This window comes from Antennarius striatus, chromosome 7 (genome assembly GCF_040054535.1).
Source record: "Antennarius striatus isolate MH-2024 chromosome 7, ASM4005453v1, whole genome shotgun sequence".
Lineage (NCBI taxonomy): Eukaryota > Metazoa > Chordata > Actinopteri > Lophiiformes > Antennariidae > Antennarius > Antennarius striatus.
In genome coordinates this window covers 9855001-9874031 of record NC_090782.1, presented here as the reverse complement: position 1 = coordinate 9874031, position 19031 = coordinate 9855001, and the positions used below count along the sequence as shown (strand labels likewise).

The following is a 19031-nucleotide window of genomic DNA, read 5'->3' as shown; positions in this document are numbered from 1 at the left end:
AGTTCTGGTTGACGTTCTGGTCAAATACCAAGATCAAGAGAGTTCTGGGGGATCAGATCCAGAGGCTGACTGTTACATGTGGTGTGCCTGACATCAGTCCATGTCAGAAAGGCTGGAGGGTGGGCTCAGTAGTGCTATGTTTAAAGCTTTAAAGTGATTCTTCGCGTTTAAATATTTAGACTGTGTGAGCTTTGCCGCCGCAGTCTGAAAAGCCCTGGTGGTCCATGGAGTGAGAGTGAAGAAAGTGGGTTAGAAGAGGAAAGGGGGTGGGGGTGGGGGGGTATGGTGAGGAATACAAAGGTGTAAAAAGAAAGGATGTGGAGGGAGGTGAGCTGAGCCGGGCCGAGCAAAGCAAATAAAATTTGGTGAAAATTGCCTTTCTTGTTTGTTTTTGTTCCTTTCAGCTGTGGAGCAGAGGGAGTATGTAGGTTTATAGGTTTTAACAGAGTATATATTTGTGTGCATGACTCAATGAGGTGTGTGTGTGTGTGTGTGTGTGTGTGTGTGTGTGTGTGTGTGTGTGTGTGTGTGTGTGTGTGTGTGTGTGTGTGCGTGCGTGTGAGACAGATTTCTAAATATACAAGTCATTTCCAGAACCATACATAATTTCCATGTTGATTGAGATTTCTAAATGTGTGGACAAAAAATAAATAAATGCATAAATATAATGGCTGAAAAGTATTTTGCTCTAACAGGTAGAAATACAGGCAAGAAAAAACAGTTTGCATTCCACTGTGGTGCATTCAGGGTAATATTTATGTTTAAAAAAATCTAGACAAGTAAGCAAGTGAAGAATTCACATGTTTATGAAATGTGGCATTACGGTTTTTGGCCTTACAAGATGCACTTCTAGTTTAATGAAGTGTGTAATCTTCAAACAAGCTAAATGAGCTGAGACCATTTTAGTGTAGCTGCAGTCAGGATTTGAGCAGTTGTAGTTAAGAGTTACCAGACATTTTCATGTAAACTCACAGTTTCATGCCTGAGCATTCAAAACATGATATAAGCACCACCAAAGAGCTAATTGTATTTCTGCAGTAGTTAAAACTGATGACTGCTAATGTCATCAATGTGGTGGATTGCTTTTTAAATAGTTCCACAAATAATAAGATCTAGGAACTGTGAGAAAAATCAAATCTCTCTAACAGTTCAAGTTGACTCGCAATTAGCTTTTGGTTCCAGTTCATTATTCTGGTTTATAAGTTAGGTATTTTTGGATAATCAGCCTTATATGTCATATTCATAAACTACATCGTTCAGATTGCATGTATGTCTTTCAATATATTACTTTAGGCAAATATACAAATATGTAAACATTTAATGAAACCACAATCAAGCCTTGATTAATTTTCATAATGAAACTACCAGTAGTTCTGTCATTCAAAGCCAACCCACATCCTAAAATACCGGAAAATAAAATACTACTTATACTTATACTTATATTAATACTTATACTGTATTAATAATAATTAATTAATAATTAATATATTATATTTGCACTGTTATAAAATGATAGCGAAAATGAAAAACATTTAAATTTAATTGGTTTATTTCTGTTGCTTAACAATAAAATTAAATTAACCACTAATGCACAGTAAAATATGAAACAATACCAACAAATGGAAAAATGTGTGTCTTTGACGAAAAGTCTTCCAAATAGTTTCCATGGCTAGCATATGTGTCTGCTTCTATGTAAGTGACAGTCAGTAAAGAGAGGAGGGAGCAGCACTGCTGCAACTTTCACTCTCATTGATATTGCAACAGGACAGAAGAAGCTCTGTATTGGACCCAACAACCACACCTTATACAGCAACGTGTACATTTTCTCCTGCAGCAAATAATGTGGCCTTCTTTGCCAAACCTCAATCCATTTAAAAATAAATATCAATGTGTGCTAATCCAAAGATGTCCATAGGGAAACACTAATAACATCTCTTTAAAACTGTCCCTTCTGCCAAACAGGGTACAACACATGATTGTATGTGTGTTCATGGCATCGGCGTCACATAAAATAGTCTGCATTATTCAGAGATGAAGACAACAGAAAAGACAAAGAGACATGGCGTCACAGGACCGAAGCAGGGATCAGCAAAATAGCAGTAGGAAAATAGGAAAATTAACTTTCTATCAATGGATCTGAAGCAGATCAAACTGACAAACAAACACTACATGTGTATCTTTGACAGTAACTGCACTTTTTGGCCATAAATACCTAAGATCATATGACGCTTGTGTCACAAGTGTGCGCCAGCACACGTGGAAGTGTGTGTTTGTGTGTGTGAAGTGGTTTCTAGGCCGTGGCAACTCCAGGAAATTCCATGGGATGTTTTCAATAAGATGAGGCAGCAGCAGCCAGAGAGCTGGCAAATGAAAACCTGCTGAAGCACACCAGAGTTCCTGCAGCACACTGTCCCTCACAGCACTCCACATCATGAAAAATGATAAATGTGTGCACTTGTGTGCAAACACTACTGTGTGTTTGTTTGTGATTGCGACTGAGGTTACCTAGAAAATGCACATTTTGCTATTTGGGAGATAAAACAGTGCATTAAGGCTTTTTTCTGTTCCAGGCCAGGTGTCTTTCAGCTTGTTTCCCTTTCCTGTAATCATCTGGTGTTGTGTGCAGCTCTGTCCATGGGGAAACAGTAATGTGTTCACTTAGCCTCACACAGAAGGCTAATGTCATTACATAACACTGAGAACAGTAAACAATGCTGACCACAGTGGTTTCCTGTGAGAGGACTGAGATGAATGAAAAACTAAAAAGCAATTCAGATGAATAAACAACCAGTAAAAATGTGATGACTTTGTCCAAAAATAAATCAGCAATCAGTAAGAAAGCAATTTGCCTCATTTTGGTACATGTCAAACACACAGGCCTAACATATTATCACATTATGAAGTAGTTAAGACTAATGTGTAAACAAATGGTTGCCTTTGTTTGTTAATTTTTACCAGAGGACATGGCCCTAAACCAAGCTCATATAGCAATAACATATCTATAGTGGCCACAAAAATGTCTAACTATGACTTTGACTGGGGAGAAATTTTCAGCAGCACAGATGATACTTAACAACCAAACAAGTAGCAGTGCCTCCATGATCTTCCAAGACAAATGTTGGTCCCGGCCCTTAGCCCATAAAGTATAAAAGCTCTATGGGGTCACAAGTTCAAAAGTAAAAATTTTATCTAGGTTATTATCACATATTTTGCAATATCTTTCTTGATCTCATTCAACGCAAAGATCAAGAACTAAGAATGGTCAGAGTTAAGATTGGAAAGTCAGGAATTGTGTCAGGCACCCAGTAACATTCTCATCCCCACCCACATCCACACCCGGACTCATTAGCCGGAAAATATGAAACTTTTGATGACGGTGATAAAATATTTAATAATAAAACAATAAAATGATAATAAAAAAATAATAACTATATTAATGACAATACTACTACTGATAATAATAATGACAATAATAACAACAACAACAACAACAATAATAATAATAATAATTATTATTATTATGTTTATTTACACGCATAGCAGTTATTAAAACCAACATTAAGTTAGAAAAACTGTGCTCATACTTATAACAGCAAATAAAAACAGAATGATAAAATGTAAAAATAATAAGAATTAACCACTTACTGCAAATGCAGCTCAGTTGCTGCCATGGGCTGGAAACGTCAGTGAAATAACCTGCAGCTGCCCTATTTAACATTATGTGTTGTCTCTTGTTACAATAGAAATAAAAACATTTTGATTCATGGCGTTATACTGATGCATTCCAGGCTCACAGCAAAGAAAAAACATTACATAAGAACTCAGCTATTTAAAATGCATTCTCAATTAGCCTCCTGACTGAAACTAAGATTCAAGTCGACAGAATTGCTTTAGTGGACCATAAACATTAATAATTCAATTATGTCTGTTGGACGACTTTTACCTCCGTAATTTGTATTAATAACCTGTTGGTGAAGGTGAGGATAATAAAAGGGGCCTTTTATAACATGTGTGCCTGCATATGTGTACAGGTTAGAAGAAAAATGCTCCTGCAAGCAAAAAAACAGAGTTTGCACATAACGTGCTGCAGGAAGGTGTAGGTGTGCAGCAAGAGGAAAGGGGGAGTAAGGTGCTGGGCTTAGCAGAGATGGATTTCCCGTCTGAACTACTTTATGCACACACCGTATAGCTAAATTATCCTGTGAAAAAAACTCCTGGATCAGACTACAGCATCAGTAACTCTAGAGGGCCATGAACTGAGCGCCGCGTCAGCTCTTTCCCCGTAGCCCTGTTTTCTTTCTGCACCATAGATCTGGTTCTGGCTGGAAGTGAGGGGTCCAAAGGAAAGGCATCTAGAGATGCAATTAATATTTACATGTTGTATGGTGGAAATGCAACCCGATGAATAGAAAACAGCCACTGACACATTCACAGATGCATAGCTTTAGAGGAACAAACCATTGGCAATGTCAGCATCACAAAATGAATATTCCATTTTATAATCTGCTAGAATAAGCCATATGCGCCTACTCTGAGCCCACTGCCTTCAGTGTTAATGTGATTTCTAACCATAAAGATTGAGTTTTATGAGATCACATTATTATACGCCCACATCTGACCTTTAAACGACAGTTTTCCCCAGATTGTGTTTATATAAAATATGTCTGGACAATATTAACACTCACACCCCCTGTCCTCTTTACTTCTCTTCATTACCAGAAAATATTCTTTGTGGTCAGATTGTAATCTGACTATAAGCAGAACTCTTGTCAAAGAACAAGCCCGACCACTTCCACAGCTACTTCTGCAGACACCACTGAGGAGCAGCGTGAGCTCAATCAGATTTCAGGCCATCACTTAATTCACCCTGGCATCACTGGATGATAAAATTTCATGGCTGGTTACGGCCAAAGGGAATCTGGGAGCACCATGGCAGTTACAGGACCATAAAGGCGTGAGTCAGCTTACTGAAGACAGAAATAATGGATGAGAGAAAGGAAGCTTTGTGATCATAGCATGGGAGTGACACGGTTAAAGCTGATTGTTAAAAATGATTTATCGAGCCCTTTAAGGCTTGTTTTTTCTTTTCTTGCTCAATCTGCTCAATTTGTCATCTGTGACACGACTTACATCCAGTCTCTCTGCATTGACTGGAAAACAAACTAATGGTAGGAGACATGATAAGCATGACGATAAGAGCAGTTTCACATTTTCTTAGTCTTTTGTGGATTCATTACTTCATTTACTAACTTATATTCCATGCAAATCTGCAGGGAACCATTTATGGCTTTAACTGTGTGGTCATAACATTTTAATTTTACATCTGTGCTTCCATTTTTCAGCATTTTGGCATCAACAAAAGACACATCAGAGTGGGCGGCTAACATATTCTCAGAAATGTTTCCATGAACTCTTTTATTACTTAGAACTTCCAACACTGCAATTTTATAAACCTTATTAAAACCCATTATCTTTTAATTGGTATTGTTTTTACAATAATAATTGAACTACACTTTTACTAAGTGTTTGAAATATCCCTGATATGGTATAATTGAGGTATTTATTTATTTTTATTAGTTTCTGGGTTCCATATTGAGCTTTGAGGTTCTCCTTGAATGAACCTAGAAGGCAGCCCAAGAAACACATTGTGTAATTAGCATCTGCTCCGTAGATCGGATACAAATTACATGCACATTGTGAGTGCAAGAATGGCAACTGTACAGTCCAGGTTTTCCCTGTTTTTTAATAGGAATCTGGGGCTCATTGGGCCGCTATCTGCTCAGCCTTCCTTTGGCTGTACTGAGATGTCTGTGTTTACTGTGTGTGTGTGCGTGTGTGTGTGTGTGTGTGTGTGTGTGTGTGTGTGTGTGTGTGTGTGTGTGAGTGTGTGTGTGTGTACCCAGAAGGCTGTAACTGTAATGGTTCTTATCACCTAACACTACATGTCACTTCTCTCACACACAACTTCCAGGTGACCCGACACCCACGTTCACTCGGTCTATGCAGGCCAGGTTGGACACTCAGGACAGCTAACACATACGCAGTAATGATGTACAAACATTCAACAGAGGTTGGAATGGAAAAACATGATTTTAATACAAACAAGCGTTTCCTTTGCGGTTATTTGTTTACTTCTCCAGCCTTTTGGGGACAATATTTTCTAATTCTATTTATGCAAGATGTCTTAAGAGATATGTCTCAACATGAAGTTGGTCAGGCTTGATTCTTATTAATAATCTTGAGTCTGAAAACACAAAAGATTACACTGAACATTACACTGAGAACAGCTACGATGCCTTTATCCAAATAAACCGAGATGACCACTGTATTATGAAACTAGTCCTGGAATACTGGAGTCATGACCTTATCCCCACTGAAAAGTGGTGACATTATGAACATCCTCTATGGAAAACACACAGGATGACATCCACAGGTTGTCCCGGTGCATGTGGAGGAATGCTAGTGTGTGACACTAGCATGTGAAAAATGTTGTGTACTCCTGTTTTGTCACCTGAAAATTTTATGGAGCTTAAATTTTCAGCATTGCTTCTCATTTGGATGCATCTATACTTGTCCAGTGTAGATTCATCCAGGTAATGATCAGACAAATAACATTTTCACAAGTTATACACAGATACACACACACACACACACACACACACACACACACACACACACACACACACACACACACACACACACACACACACACACACACACACACACACACACACACACACACACACACACACACACACATGAACACAGTCTCAATTTTAACCAGCTCTCACCTCAACAGGAGAAGCCATGATTGGTTTGTTTCAAATAGCATTCCTGCCTAATGCTGCTAACGTTTCCTGAATGCATGTAGTGTTGCCTGAGGGAAGTGTGGATGTGTGTCTGTTTACTGTACGACTGTCCGTCTGTTCCTTTGCATCTGAAAATGTATGGTAGTGCCTCGAGGGTGTCTGTGTGTCACATTTAGAGACAAATGGTTCTTCAAGCTGGTGATCTGTGAATCATTGTACACTATTACTGTCCTGCTTCTTGTCCAGCTTTGCTTTCAAACACAAAATACAACAAATCGTCTGCCGTATAAACACACATTAGTGTTGACAGTAACCATTGTTCCAGACAAAAGCAAACCTGGTCTCTATTTCACTTCACATTTACATACATACACAGTAAGACCCAATCAGAAAGACTGTGGAAAGAATAAGCTTTGAGTTGCTGTTATTAAGATTCTCTTTCTGTTAAACCTGCGGTTAGGAGCTTTGTAAAGGCTAGTCATTGTGGTAAGATGTGAGACTCCCTTACCCGCACCAAAAGCAAAAAAGTACGACTTGTCTGGATTTCTCTGCAGCAGAGCTGACACGCGGCGCGCCATTCGCTCGTTGCGTTTGTAGATGAGCTCGTGGCGGAAGTAGCTGTCAATCTGCTGGGCTGTCAGCCGGTCATGAGCTGGCAGGGAGCTGTTGATGAAGTGAGTCAGCTGAGGAAATAAGAAAAGTTCATACATACATTCCATAGAGAAAACATAGTAAAATAAAACACTAGTGGGTCATGGACATTAAAAACACTCATGCAGAAAGAGCTTGTGCTAAAAAAATTGAGAGGGATTGAAAGTCAGGCTGAACAAAGAGGAGGACTGAATGGTGTGTTGGTGACATGTTGTTAATGTGTGCCTATGTAAATGTGAAAGTTGACTACCAGGAGTTGCCAAGCACAACGCGATCATACGTGAGAGTGGCCGCTTTTTAAACAAGAGCAAATTCTATATATGAGTAAAGGAGTGGGAAATGTCGACGTCGTGAGGTCAGGCGGCCGTAGCACATTTCTGTATGCGTGTGTGTGTGTGTGTGTGTATGGAAGTACAGTATATCAAGTTTGAGTGTGTGCCTGTGTGTTTAATTGCTGTGTGATTTATTACGAGCCAACCAGGCAGAGCCAGACAGTGCTGGCTCTCTTCCATTGCTGGCTGCATCGGCGGATTCGACAGGTTGTTAATCTGTGAGGATGAGTGGGGTCGGTCATGGGATAGCGGCAGGCTAGCTTGTTAGATTGTCCCCATCCTGTACCTGTGTTGGACTTCTTGTTTTTTCACCTGATACATGCAGTGTACAATAAAAACAGAGATAGTGAAGCTTGGTGGAGTCTCCTTACACAAGTGTGTGTCTGATCTGTGTCCTCTTTCTGTCAGTAGCCAGTAGGCGATCATACTCTTTGTCAAAATGCTTTTCCATGTGTGGTTTAAATGTTCCTTATTTTACCCTATTTTGTACTCTACTTCGTAAAAAAATCTATATTTACTGTGAATTTGTTTGGTTTAGTAATTTCATGTGTTCTTTTTGCTCGTCCTTTTATTTTCTAAAAATCAATGCTTGGCATACTCAGGTTTAGGGATCTGTAAAGGCTCACTGTTACATACAAAAAAGTTTCAGAGTGGATTAGTTCACCATACAAGGAAGGGGTAATGGGCTTCACTGCCTTTCTCTCGGCATGTTTTTTATCATCCAATCTGACCTCTGAGCACTCCTACTACATCTGATAATATTTCAGAGCAATCTTTTCTTTTCTCCTGCCTTCTTTTCTCCACTCCCTACTGGAGTGTCTACAAAAAGAAGAAATACAATCCTAAATCTAATATTCTATTTGAGTGTGACAGCAATTTATCCATGTAGTTACTATCTAGAACTGAGATACAAGTCAACACTTCAATGTAAATGCTGCATAAATCAGTGTGTGCATGTGTGGTGTGATATACTGATATATGGGGGATTTACTGTACCACATGTGAACAAGGTGCTGTTCTCCAGCATCCATCCAAAATCAGCATCTGGCATATTGTCGTGCTTTCCCTCAACGGCCCTTCCTATAGTCTGTTTCTTATAATAGTTGAAAGGTTCTAATTTACACCTACACTACATATTTATTTCATTTGTGATGCGCACTAACATGAACCTGGTGCAAATGTTAAAATAATGCTGAATTCCATGCACATGAGTCTCACAGATGTGATCTTTTAAGGATTTCATTATTTTTTTGCCACTTTATGTTCATTTTCTGCATCAGTTTTTCTTATCTGATTTTGGGAACAGAAACTAATCCATTCCATCAAGGGTGAGCCCAAGATTTCTTCAGCTGTTTCCGTCCTGGATGCTTTTATCTCTGATAAAAATTCCATCTAAATCTGTAAACAGCTTTTTGGACCACATGTCTGCTCTCGTCTGTCTCACATTGTTCAGCTCAACCGACAAAATATCAGATTCACCTTTTTAACCTGAGCTACTCCATAATTCACTGGTTCCCTCCCTGGGACTTTACACACTCTTCACCCACCTTCATGGTCATCTGTCAAGTAGTTTAAGCATACTTGACAAAGTGGGAAAAAAGTGGAAAAAAATCCACTTCAGAATTGTTCTTTGCCATACAGGCCTCCTTTTCATGAACATCGATCAGTGAGTTTAACAGACTAACATATAAACTGAACTGATCGTCCTTCTTACAGATGTAAGGACGGTAAAAGACAGGTAATAGGATCCCAAAAGACAATTATGTAAATAAAGCACAGTAATTAAATGGTGATGATTTGCACTAATTTGTATTGTTAAGTAAGTAAATAAGGATATCTCAAAATCATAAAACACCACATAAAAACCAGAGGTTTTTAGTTTCCGTTTAAATATATCAACTTTTCATCGTCCAGATAGCTGTTCCAGCAAGTTGGACTGAAATCACTGAAAGCAGCGTCTGCAGATGTTTTTATTCTGCTTTGTGGAATGGCTAAAAGACAAGACCCAGAAGTTCTTAGCGGTGCAGAACCAGAAGCATGTCTGAGATGTGGTCTGGAGCAAGGCTACATAAAGGCTTTGAAAAATCACAGAACTAAATTAAATTAATTTTTTAAAAAAAGAAAAAAAAATACATATTGTCATGAAAAATCAGATCTATATTAATTAATTTAAATGAAAGTGTGTGTTTTTTAAGCTACAAAGTAAACCTGAGAGACAAGTAACCATGACGTTTCACTTACATAATGATTTTACATTCCACAGTTAGACGGTTACAGATGGTAATTTGGTGGGACGAGAAAGCCAAAAAAGCAAACATTCATAGAGATATCTGGAGCATGAGGCCTTCTATCATACATCTGTGTTTTTAGGGGGCCTATGTCATCCACATTAATAGGCTCAACATTCATTAGTGAAACATACTGCATACAAAGCTGACTGAAGGACAGAGAATGAAATCTTCGTCTTTCCTCTGATGAGCGTGGATAGCGTGGAGTGTTTTGTGAGGAATGCAAAAAGCGTCTGGTTGAAGAGAGGTCAAGGTGGGAGTGTTGAAGTAAATGGAGATAACTTATCACAGCAAAGGCCATTAGCTGCTTTGTATCCAAACCTGCACGGGAAATTTAGAGTGACAGCGAGATATTTCCTCTCTTCCCCACTACTGGTATTGCTCTGCACTCACCCAGTCAGTCTCTTCCACCGGCAGCTTATTCTTTCTGTAGGATCTGATTCATTACCCATTACTCATACTTTCCTTTCCTCTTTTCTTATACTTTTGTCAATAGATAGATTTTGTCATGTGCAGTCCGGTCATTTCCTTTTTCTTAGATCATACCTAATAGCTTTGCAACCATCACAGCAATCAAGTGCATTTATAGATAACAGTCATGCTGGTGCTGCATCCAGAGCAATTTTTAGGCATACTAAATGTTGATGCAGTTTTTTTTTTACAGCTGCCTCACAAAGTATCTGAGGTTATTCAATTTTAAACTTTCAACCTTTCCTTTATGTCCCTGTTCTTATCTGTCAGTCTTTGACCTTTTATCCAGATGTATTTGGAACCAGGGAATATTGAGAAGTTATTCTGTCCTGCACATTCTGCTAGGCTGTGCTCTGGGACCCATCATTGATCTCTTTGTAATATGATGAAGATTGAACTAGAAAATCATCAGGGGTGTTGGAGGTCTCTGGATTATGTCCTAATCTGTCAAAAATAACAAAAGACAAAAAAAAAGAAAGAAAGAAAAAACACCTGCTCTTTTATGGCACTGAGATTTCACACACTCACAAGCCTGCAATAGATCACCAGGAAGCAGGCAGGCATCTGATGATTGTTCTAGCATGTGTTGGGGTTTGTTAATATGTGTTATTATGACGTGAGGTGCAGGAACGTACTAGTGTGACTTAAAGCACACACACGAGAGATGTTTGTAGCTGTGACCTCCGGTGAAACTGGTAACATGTTTTTCGTGACCCCGAGGGGAGGAGACGGATACATACAGCCTATAATGGACAGATGGAATTAAAGAGAAATATATATCTTTTGTTAACAAAAAAATGGATTGTATGAACAGTAAGTTCTGTGCATGTCCTACTAATTTGTATGTCTCTAATGTTAATGATGTGTAATCTCTGCAGTTGAGCGCTACATGAGTTGAGGTTGCACGGTGTGTTGTGTTTAATGAGACTTGAAGAGAGGGTGGAGATGGTGTGAGAACCGCTGCACGGTGTGCACACTGTATTTTGAATGGCCTTTTGACAGCTAGCAGGCCAGGATGCGATGACTGATGCAGCTTAGGCTGTGAGCAAATACCAAATTAAAGGAGGCCTGATGGTGTATTTATGGCCGAGTCCAGAGCCATTAAAGTGTCAGACCATCATCCAAGGTGAGATTGAGAAGGGACTCAGAGGGCAACGTGCATTTTGCGGATTTGATGTTCAAGCCTAAAAGTCTGGGGTGATGATAGGACCATGGCTGTGAAGAGGGTATGAAAAGGAAGCCAATTCACATTGAGGGCCTGAAAGGTTTTGGTTTCTGAAGACTGTTAGGGGCATTTTGTATGAATGTTTTGCAATATTAGAAATTTGATCATTCTTTAGTCCAACTAAGAATTACAAAGATACCCTTTCACACCAAAGTATTTTCTTCTTGGCAGAGTGAAAAAGTCCTGAAATAACATTTATAGAAAGGTGAAAGAAAAACCCTTTGGACTTTGTTGGCCCCGTATAGTGAATACAACAAGGAAAATACAACTCTTTCATGTAACAGAAGGTGTTGAAATCTCTCAGCATGAGGGCGCAACTTTCCCATTCGTGTGATATTTCAAAAAATGTTTTTTCACCTTTCATATGCATGCTCACATTTCAAAGCTGATTCAAGTTGGTCTTGAGATTTAACAAACATCCAAAGCTCGGACCAGAAATATTGAAACAATTTAGCATTCATGTGGTGTCAAAGAAAAAACGGGATATCTGATTATTGTGGCGGAAAAAGAAACACGACTATGATGGCAGATAGTGATGAGTATCGTCTGTTCCTGAAACCTGATGTCTGTGAGGCTCATATCAGACTAATCTTGTTGGGATAGAGGCAACTTAATAGGTAGCATCTTTTTCAATGACAAACAAAACAAGACTTTATTAACATGATTAGTAAGAACTTTCCAAGAGGACCATGTAAAATGTTGTGAATGGGACAAAATGAAAGACACTATGATATATTTTGGCTCTTCATTTGGTGCAATTACAGTGTTCATTTATTTTTTATGTTTCAGTTTGCTTCTAAAAATATATAAACCAACCTGTGAGGTGTCATGGTTGAAGATGATGGAGCTGAGGTCACCACAGTTGTAGTGTGTAATGAGGTCTTCAGTGGTATAGGAGCCCTGCAGGCTTCCTGCTCGGACACCCTCGTGCAGCAGCAGCGTCTGATTCAAGGCAAACAGCACCTGCAAGGAGGAGCGACACAGGAAGGGTTCTGTTACTGTCGGAATCCATAAACTCATTTTTCTCCCAAGAGGAATTTGCCATGGAACGGGAAGAAATTGTGCAATTGTGGCCAGTCTTCCACTTTAAAGAAATATATAACGTGACCTCAATATACGATGAAGCCATCCTGACCATCTGTTTTATCTGAGCACTCTCAGCATTTTCACTTTACTCCAGGATCTGTTCATACATTTTCCATATAGGCAGACTCCAGGTAAAAGCAGACCACAGAAGACATGGCTTCCCTCTGAAGAAGACAGACAGAGGGAGGGTTGGAGAAAGAGAGGCCCTTAAAATATACCCCTCGTTTCTATTTCACCAAGCCAGGTTGCTGTAAATTTACAGCAACCATTAAAATCATAAGTACACCCTCTTTAGAGAGAATTTATAGTCTGCAGCCGCCATCCAGCCCAACGACTCCACAGCTGTCCCAGACACCATGGGTTAACCCAACTGCTCCCAGTCTCTGTAATCCCACGCCACCTCTGACTGCTTGGCAACCAAGATCGGGTTGTCAATCACCTTTAAGCTCTCTTACAGGAACCGGAGGTGTGTATTATAATACACGCTAGCTTTTCTTTGTAAAGCAGAATTCACAAACTTTTAGTTGACCTGATTAGAGCAGCTCATCATATCTTGAAACAACACCAGTCTGATTCATGTTCTTAATCACCAAGAATCCTGAATAGGAAAATACTGTAGGGAGAACATCGGCATCTAAGCCCAGATGATTTGTGGAGCAGCTTAAGGCTGACACAGCTGCACAACTGATTGAGCGCAATGTCAAAAGTGTAGATCGTAATTCAAGTAATTAAGTTATGTTTTTACAATCATAATTGCCCATAAGTTGCATATTGAATGTTTCAACTCCTGGTGACCTTTATGCTGCAGCAATCACAGATGAGCACTGAGCTCAACCAGGTGACTCTGAGGTCACTGTATTTGCTGACATGTCTTAAGCTTCAGCACACATTTCATCTAATGCAAACAGACAGCTGATGAGCTAACAACATATATATTACACCCATTATCCTCCACTTTTGTCTTTACTTTCCCTTTCTCCTGCTCTTCATCGTCATTTCTCTGTCTCTCTTGCCACTCTATTAAATAGATATCTTATTTATTCTTATATACTGTTTTATATCATGCATACGTACTGCTACATGTGCCGTATTGTCTCCCCAGGAGACACCCCCTTGGATACTTATCCAGGAATAGGTCTTGTTCAAGCCTGTGATCATTTAAGTCCAGAGAAAATATGGCTTTCTTACGTTTCTCCATTCCCAGTCCCAGAAGCCCCCTTGCTGTTTGAGTAATGACATTATAGCTCATTTCAGTTTCTATTTCCACATCATGTGATATTCTTTAATAGCTCTGAACTTAAGGTCATGTTGAGGTGTGATGCCAGGTCCAGAGAAGCTAACAGTAGCTATTTTTTGCCTCTGAAGAAGCTGACTTTTACATTTTCATCTTTACTGGACAGTGCCAGGACAGTAACTTACCACTGCCCCTAATCCTTGAACCCAAGGGTTCTAGGCCACATCTCTGGGGGTTTTCCAAGAAACAGCGGAGCAAGGCCTGTGCAGAAGCAGGGGCTTGATCTGGGAGAGCAAAACCAGTTGTCATGCTGCTGTAATGCTTCCAGTGACAGTAGGTTCCTTTTGAATGGCAAACTGCACCAGACATGACAGACTAAAGGGTGAGGGCAAGGATGCATTATAAGAGAGGAGGGGGTGTGTGGTTGTGTTGTTAAGGGAGTTGTTATTTCAATATTGTCTGTCTCCAGGGGCTGGAACATCCCTGCAGCTGTAACCATGGTGCTGGGGTTTGTGCTGTGTTGAATGAAAGAGCATGTCAGTCAGTGTGGGAGAAGCAGAGGGGGACAGAAGAATAATGCAAACATTCATTGTGTGTGTGTGTATGTGCATGTGTGCGTGTGTGTGTGTGTGTGTGTGTGTGTGTGTGTGTGTGTGTGTGTGTGTGTGTGTGTGTGTGTGTGTATAACTCGTGAATATGTGAGTGCACACACACATGCATGTGTTGATTGGCAGAGTGGGTGTTCTCACACTGAAGTGGTCCACTCATTCTGATAGACTCGTTCTTTCACAACCAGACCTTTTGAAAGTAACACCGACACCATTCTCCACATAGTTCACTACTGCAGGCCTCTCCTCTCTCTGTTCCCGGTCTCATCGAAGACATGCGTGAGAAACTTCCATTGTGATTAAATACAAGCTTTATAAGAACAAAGCTGGAAGGAGCAGAGCACTTGGACGGTCTTGGAACTTGGAGATCTGAGCACAACCCTCCAAAAATTCATTAGTGAGAGCTGGAAAGAGCACAAGAAAGGGGTAGGGCATGAGCAGGAGCAACATTAAAAGGAAATCAGAGGGATCTTAAACTTTTCAATACATGTCATCTAACACACATTCAGCATGTGTGTCCAGCAGCAATTGACCTCGAAGTGCATCGAATCCTGGCTGTTTGCTAGTAGCCATAGTGGCTACTTTGAAAGTTTCATTGTTAAGAGTCCTGAGTCGGTGCAGATGATAAGAGACCGAAATCGCTTTTCTTTTATACTTCTTTAAAACTGTATAAGGGAACGTGAGCAATGGATAAAACTGAAGGTCTTCAGCCAGCAATACAACAGAAGGAAGTGTCAAACTGTTGATACCAAACACCTTCGGCAAAGAGGAAAAAATATACTAACATGACAGCTGCAGCAGTTTAATCAAACACATAGCAGTCAACACACAGAGGAAGGACACATAAAAACTGCCACGTATCCAGCCTGCTGCTTTTTCCTACACTCTTGTCCACCATTTATTCCTACATTGATTCTTTTTAAGCTGTGATAAAACAATAACATCCGATCTTGTAAAATGACACTGACAGAAGAAGAACAAAGGAAGAGAAAACAATAACAGAGAGAGCAGGGAAATGCAGCAGTTAGCAGAAAGAAAGTGTGAAAGAATGATGGAAAACGATTAAAGCCACGTCTATGAAAGGAGCATGTGTTCCACAGATGGAGGCGACTTGTGTCCATCGGTTTGGGTTAGGTAGAATATACAGTGTACAGGTCAACCGCCATCATGTGGTGCTCAAGCTACTCCTCTCGCTGTCTAATCGTGTGTTTCCTCCCTGTGTTTTTCTCTGATGACTCTGTAATATAATGACCGTAATAAAATGTACCACAATAGTAAATAAGAATATTTCATGGCATCTAGTTTTCATGTGTGACCAATTGAATACATTTAGCAGCCTTCCAATATGACACTAAAATGAAAAATGGAAAAATGATGTTAGTTATTTCTAAATGGAGAAAATTTGAGTTACGAGTTTTTTGACTAAGGAGCTCAGTCACAGAACGAATTAAAGTCGTATCTAATGGTACTACTGTATTTCACATGTAAAAAAAAAAAACATAGATTGAGGAAATGTTAGAAAGTACAAGTCACTCTGGTGACTAAGTTATAACTGCACAAATTCAACCGGAGCTTTCATCACTGCTAAGGTCAGTTCTACTACAAGGAGATGAATCAATTAATTCATCGGCAATCGGCTGCATCTTAAAAGCCTTGTAACATCCCCATACAGACTCCTTCAATCTCTTTACTTCTAGTCATTTAATCACCCCGATAAAGAAAAGACTGCAAACAGTTTCATGGTGGTACGTTCCACTTGACCACTCTCATCTCCCTGAGAGCTGCTTGTGTTTCATCATCTGAAGAAGAGAGAAGGTAGAACTCTGACCTGGGACACGCACTGCTGGGTTCCCCCAGGCCCAGCCGGTTTTCCCCCAAGGCTCTGGCCACAGAAGACGAGAGGGAATTGGGTTCTCAGCACCCTGGGGTGACTGAAAGGAAGAAACTAGAGAGTTGAAATAACATCCAGGGCAACCCAAGAATAGAAGATGTGATAGTTCATCCTCGTTCTACATGGGAAACCACAAAAAAGGTGAATACCAAAGTGTGCTTGCACTTCCACATTCATAACCACAGTAGAAAACCATTAAAATATCTATAAAATCATCCTTGTGATTGATTTGTTATAACCTGGAATATCTCATCTTGCTAGAGTGTACATACAGCAGTGGTCAGAGTTTTTTAAAAGCCTGCTATTGTCTGGTCTTTTAGTGTATACTCAGTCTGAGAGGCACCTTGAATACATTACAGTGGAAAGATGGTGTCACTCAAGACCACATCAAAGTTGTCTGGACAGTCTCACATGATAGCTTCACTGTTGTCTCCTACAGTTTTATCAATTAGACCCCAAAGACTTTTTTTCTTTACAAGGGAATCATGTAACCTGTCAAGAGCATAAAAGGCAACATTCAAGCATAAAAATGCTTCAAACGTGACGCTCAATGTCAGAGCACTGCCAAAACAGTTTTACAGCCTTTCGGCGCCTTTCTGTGTGTAACGTTTGCTTATTTTAAGGTGAGCACAGCTTTCAACTCATCACATCTGGCATGAGACACAAAGAGCCAGAGTTCTACTTTCCTTCAATTCTTAATGCCTGTTAATACCCACAAAACACACACACGTGCACTCACAAACACATGCACAACCACATAAGAGTGCACGCTTATAATTACATTCATCACACTCCTCTCTCTCTCTCATATTCCACAATATATACTTAAAAATAAAAAGAAGATATTTCTGATCTTTCCAAGTCATGACAGGCATTATTTTGAATATTGTTTCTCCTTTGCCTTTATCTCCCCGTCGGGTTCCTCTCATTTTCTCTCCTTTCTTTCCCTCTCTGTCTCCGTCTCTCTAAGTTTCTCACCCTGCCTGGTCCACCTCCTGTCTCAGGCTAGGAAATCCAGGGATTACCAGAGGAACAATCTCAGTGGCAGAGGCCTGCTGCTCCCAGCTTCCACGGAAAGCCTCCTATTCTTCTCCCTCCTTCTTCCTCCTGTCTGGTCTTATTTCCTTCCTGAGGCATGGGTCGAGGGTGTAGGGATCAGAGGTATACCTCTCTTTACTTTGAATGGTGTGAATCCTGTCTTTTTCTTATCCACAGATTAAAGTTTATTCTCTCCTTTAAGCATCTTTCTCTTCTTGTTCTTCTCCACCTATTTATCTTCTTTTCTTCTGGAACCCCAGACATGCTACATACACACATAATATATATACCCCTATAAACAATACTACCTTCTATGCACCCCTCCAGCCCCCAGAGACTCCTGTCTCTTCTTAATAAGGGACTGTGGTGAATGGGATGGTGGGTGTCGCCCCTGCACTTGTCCACAAATAAACCATGCTGTTTGACTTGGCAGCACTGCCACTGAGCCAGTCATCCCAGCTTTCCTGTCTGCCATGAAAACAGAGAAAATAATAAAGTATCAGTTGATCCAGAGAGAAAAAGTGCACAGCTGGGCGCTCACCATGAATGCCCATGAGTGGAGGGTGTGAAGTGTGAAAGAGGGGTGGAAAATTAAGGAGGGAATTTGTGTTAATTTTTTTTAGCACCACCACCAGCCCAATGCTGTTGAACAGGAATAGTTGACAAATTATAATGAGGACAACAGAACTGACACAGTTTTACAGTCCCTGTAACCTACAGTACAGAGAGTGATTTAGTATCTTTTAGCTTCTTGTTTTGGATAAACTGCAGGGGGACGAGAAAGTTTTGCTGGAGAGAGGAACATCTGAAGTACCTTGATCAGCCTGTGACCACAGTGCTCCAACATTAATGAAAGATGGATGGAGGAATGAATCACTGGGAGCTGAAGAAAAGAACCATTTGCTGGATTCAATGGTTGATTATCATTTACTTTTTAAAAAAAATCTCAATACATTTTTTTATCTCTGTACTGTAGGACTGCTATTGTATGTAAATTGCAGCTGAAGTGAATAAAATGAGCTACCGACGCTTCCACCATGTTTCATCCACTGAGTTCAAGAAGGTGAGATTACAGGACTTTGTGAAATCCAACTCTCTTTCCCTCAGAGCTTGTCTCCACCATTACAACATCATGGCCTATAATAATCCTGACACTTTTCACCGTCCCCCCCTTTTTTTTGTTCCCTGGGAACAACACTCATTGAATTCCATCAGATCTATCCGGCTCCCATTATGATGTGTGATGCTATCCAAAGCAGATGAGCTGGGTCTTCTCCACAGTCTGACAGAGGAGTAGGAATAGGTATAAAACAGTCATGTGTGTTTAAAACAGCCTCCCTCAGCCTCAAACCAACATCCAACCCCCTCCCTTATCTCCTTGAATCTGCCTCACTTGGA

The 19031-nt window shown here is 40.1% G+C and overlaps 1 protein-coding gene across 2 annotated transcripts in view; it reads right to left on the bottom strand.

The window, feature by feature from the left end:
- Positions 1 to 19031, bottom strand: part of trabd2b (TraB domain containing 2B) — a 56046-nt gene that overhangs the window by 10229 nt on the left and 26786 nt on the right. For both annotated transcript variants that reach the window (XM_068320261.1, XM_068320263.1), the window contains exons 3-4: positions 12593 to 12739; positions 7318 to 7492 (exon numbers count right to left, since the gene is read on the bottom strand). In XM_068320261.1, coding sequence (XP_068176362.1) covers positions 7318 to 7492; positions 12593 to 12739 — 322 coding nt within the window. The remainder of the gene's footprint in view (positions 1 to 7317; positions 7493 to 12592; positions 12740 to 19031) is intronic.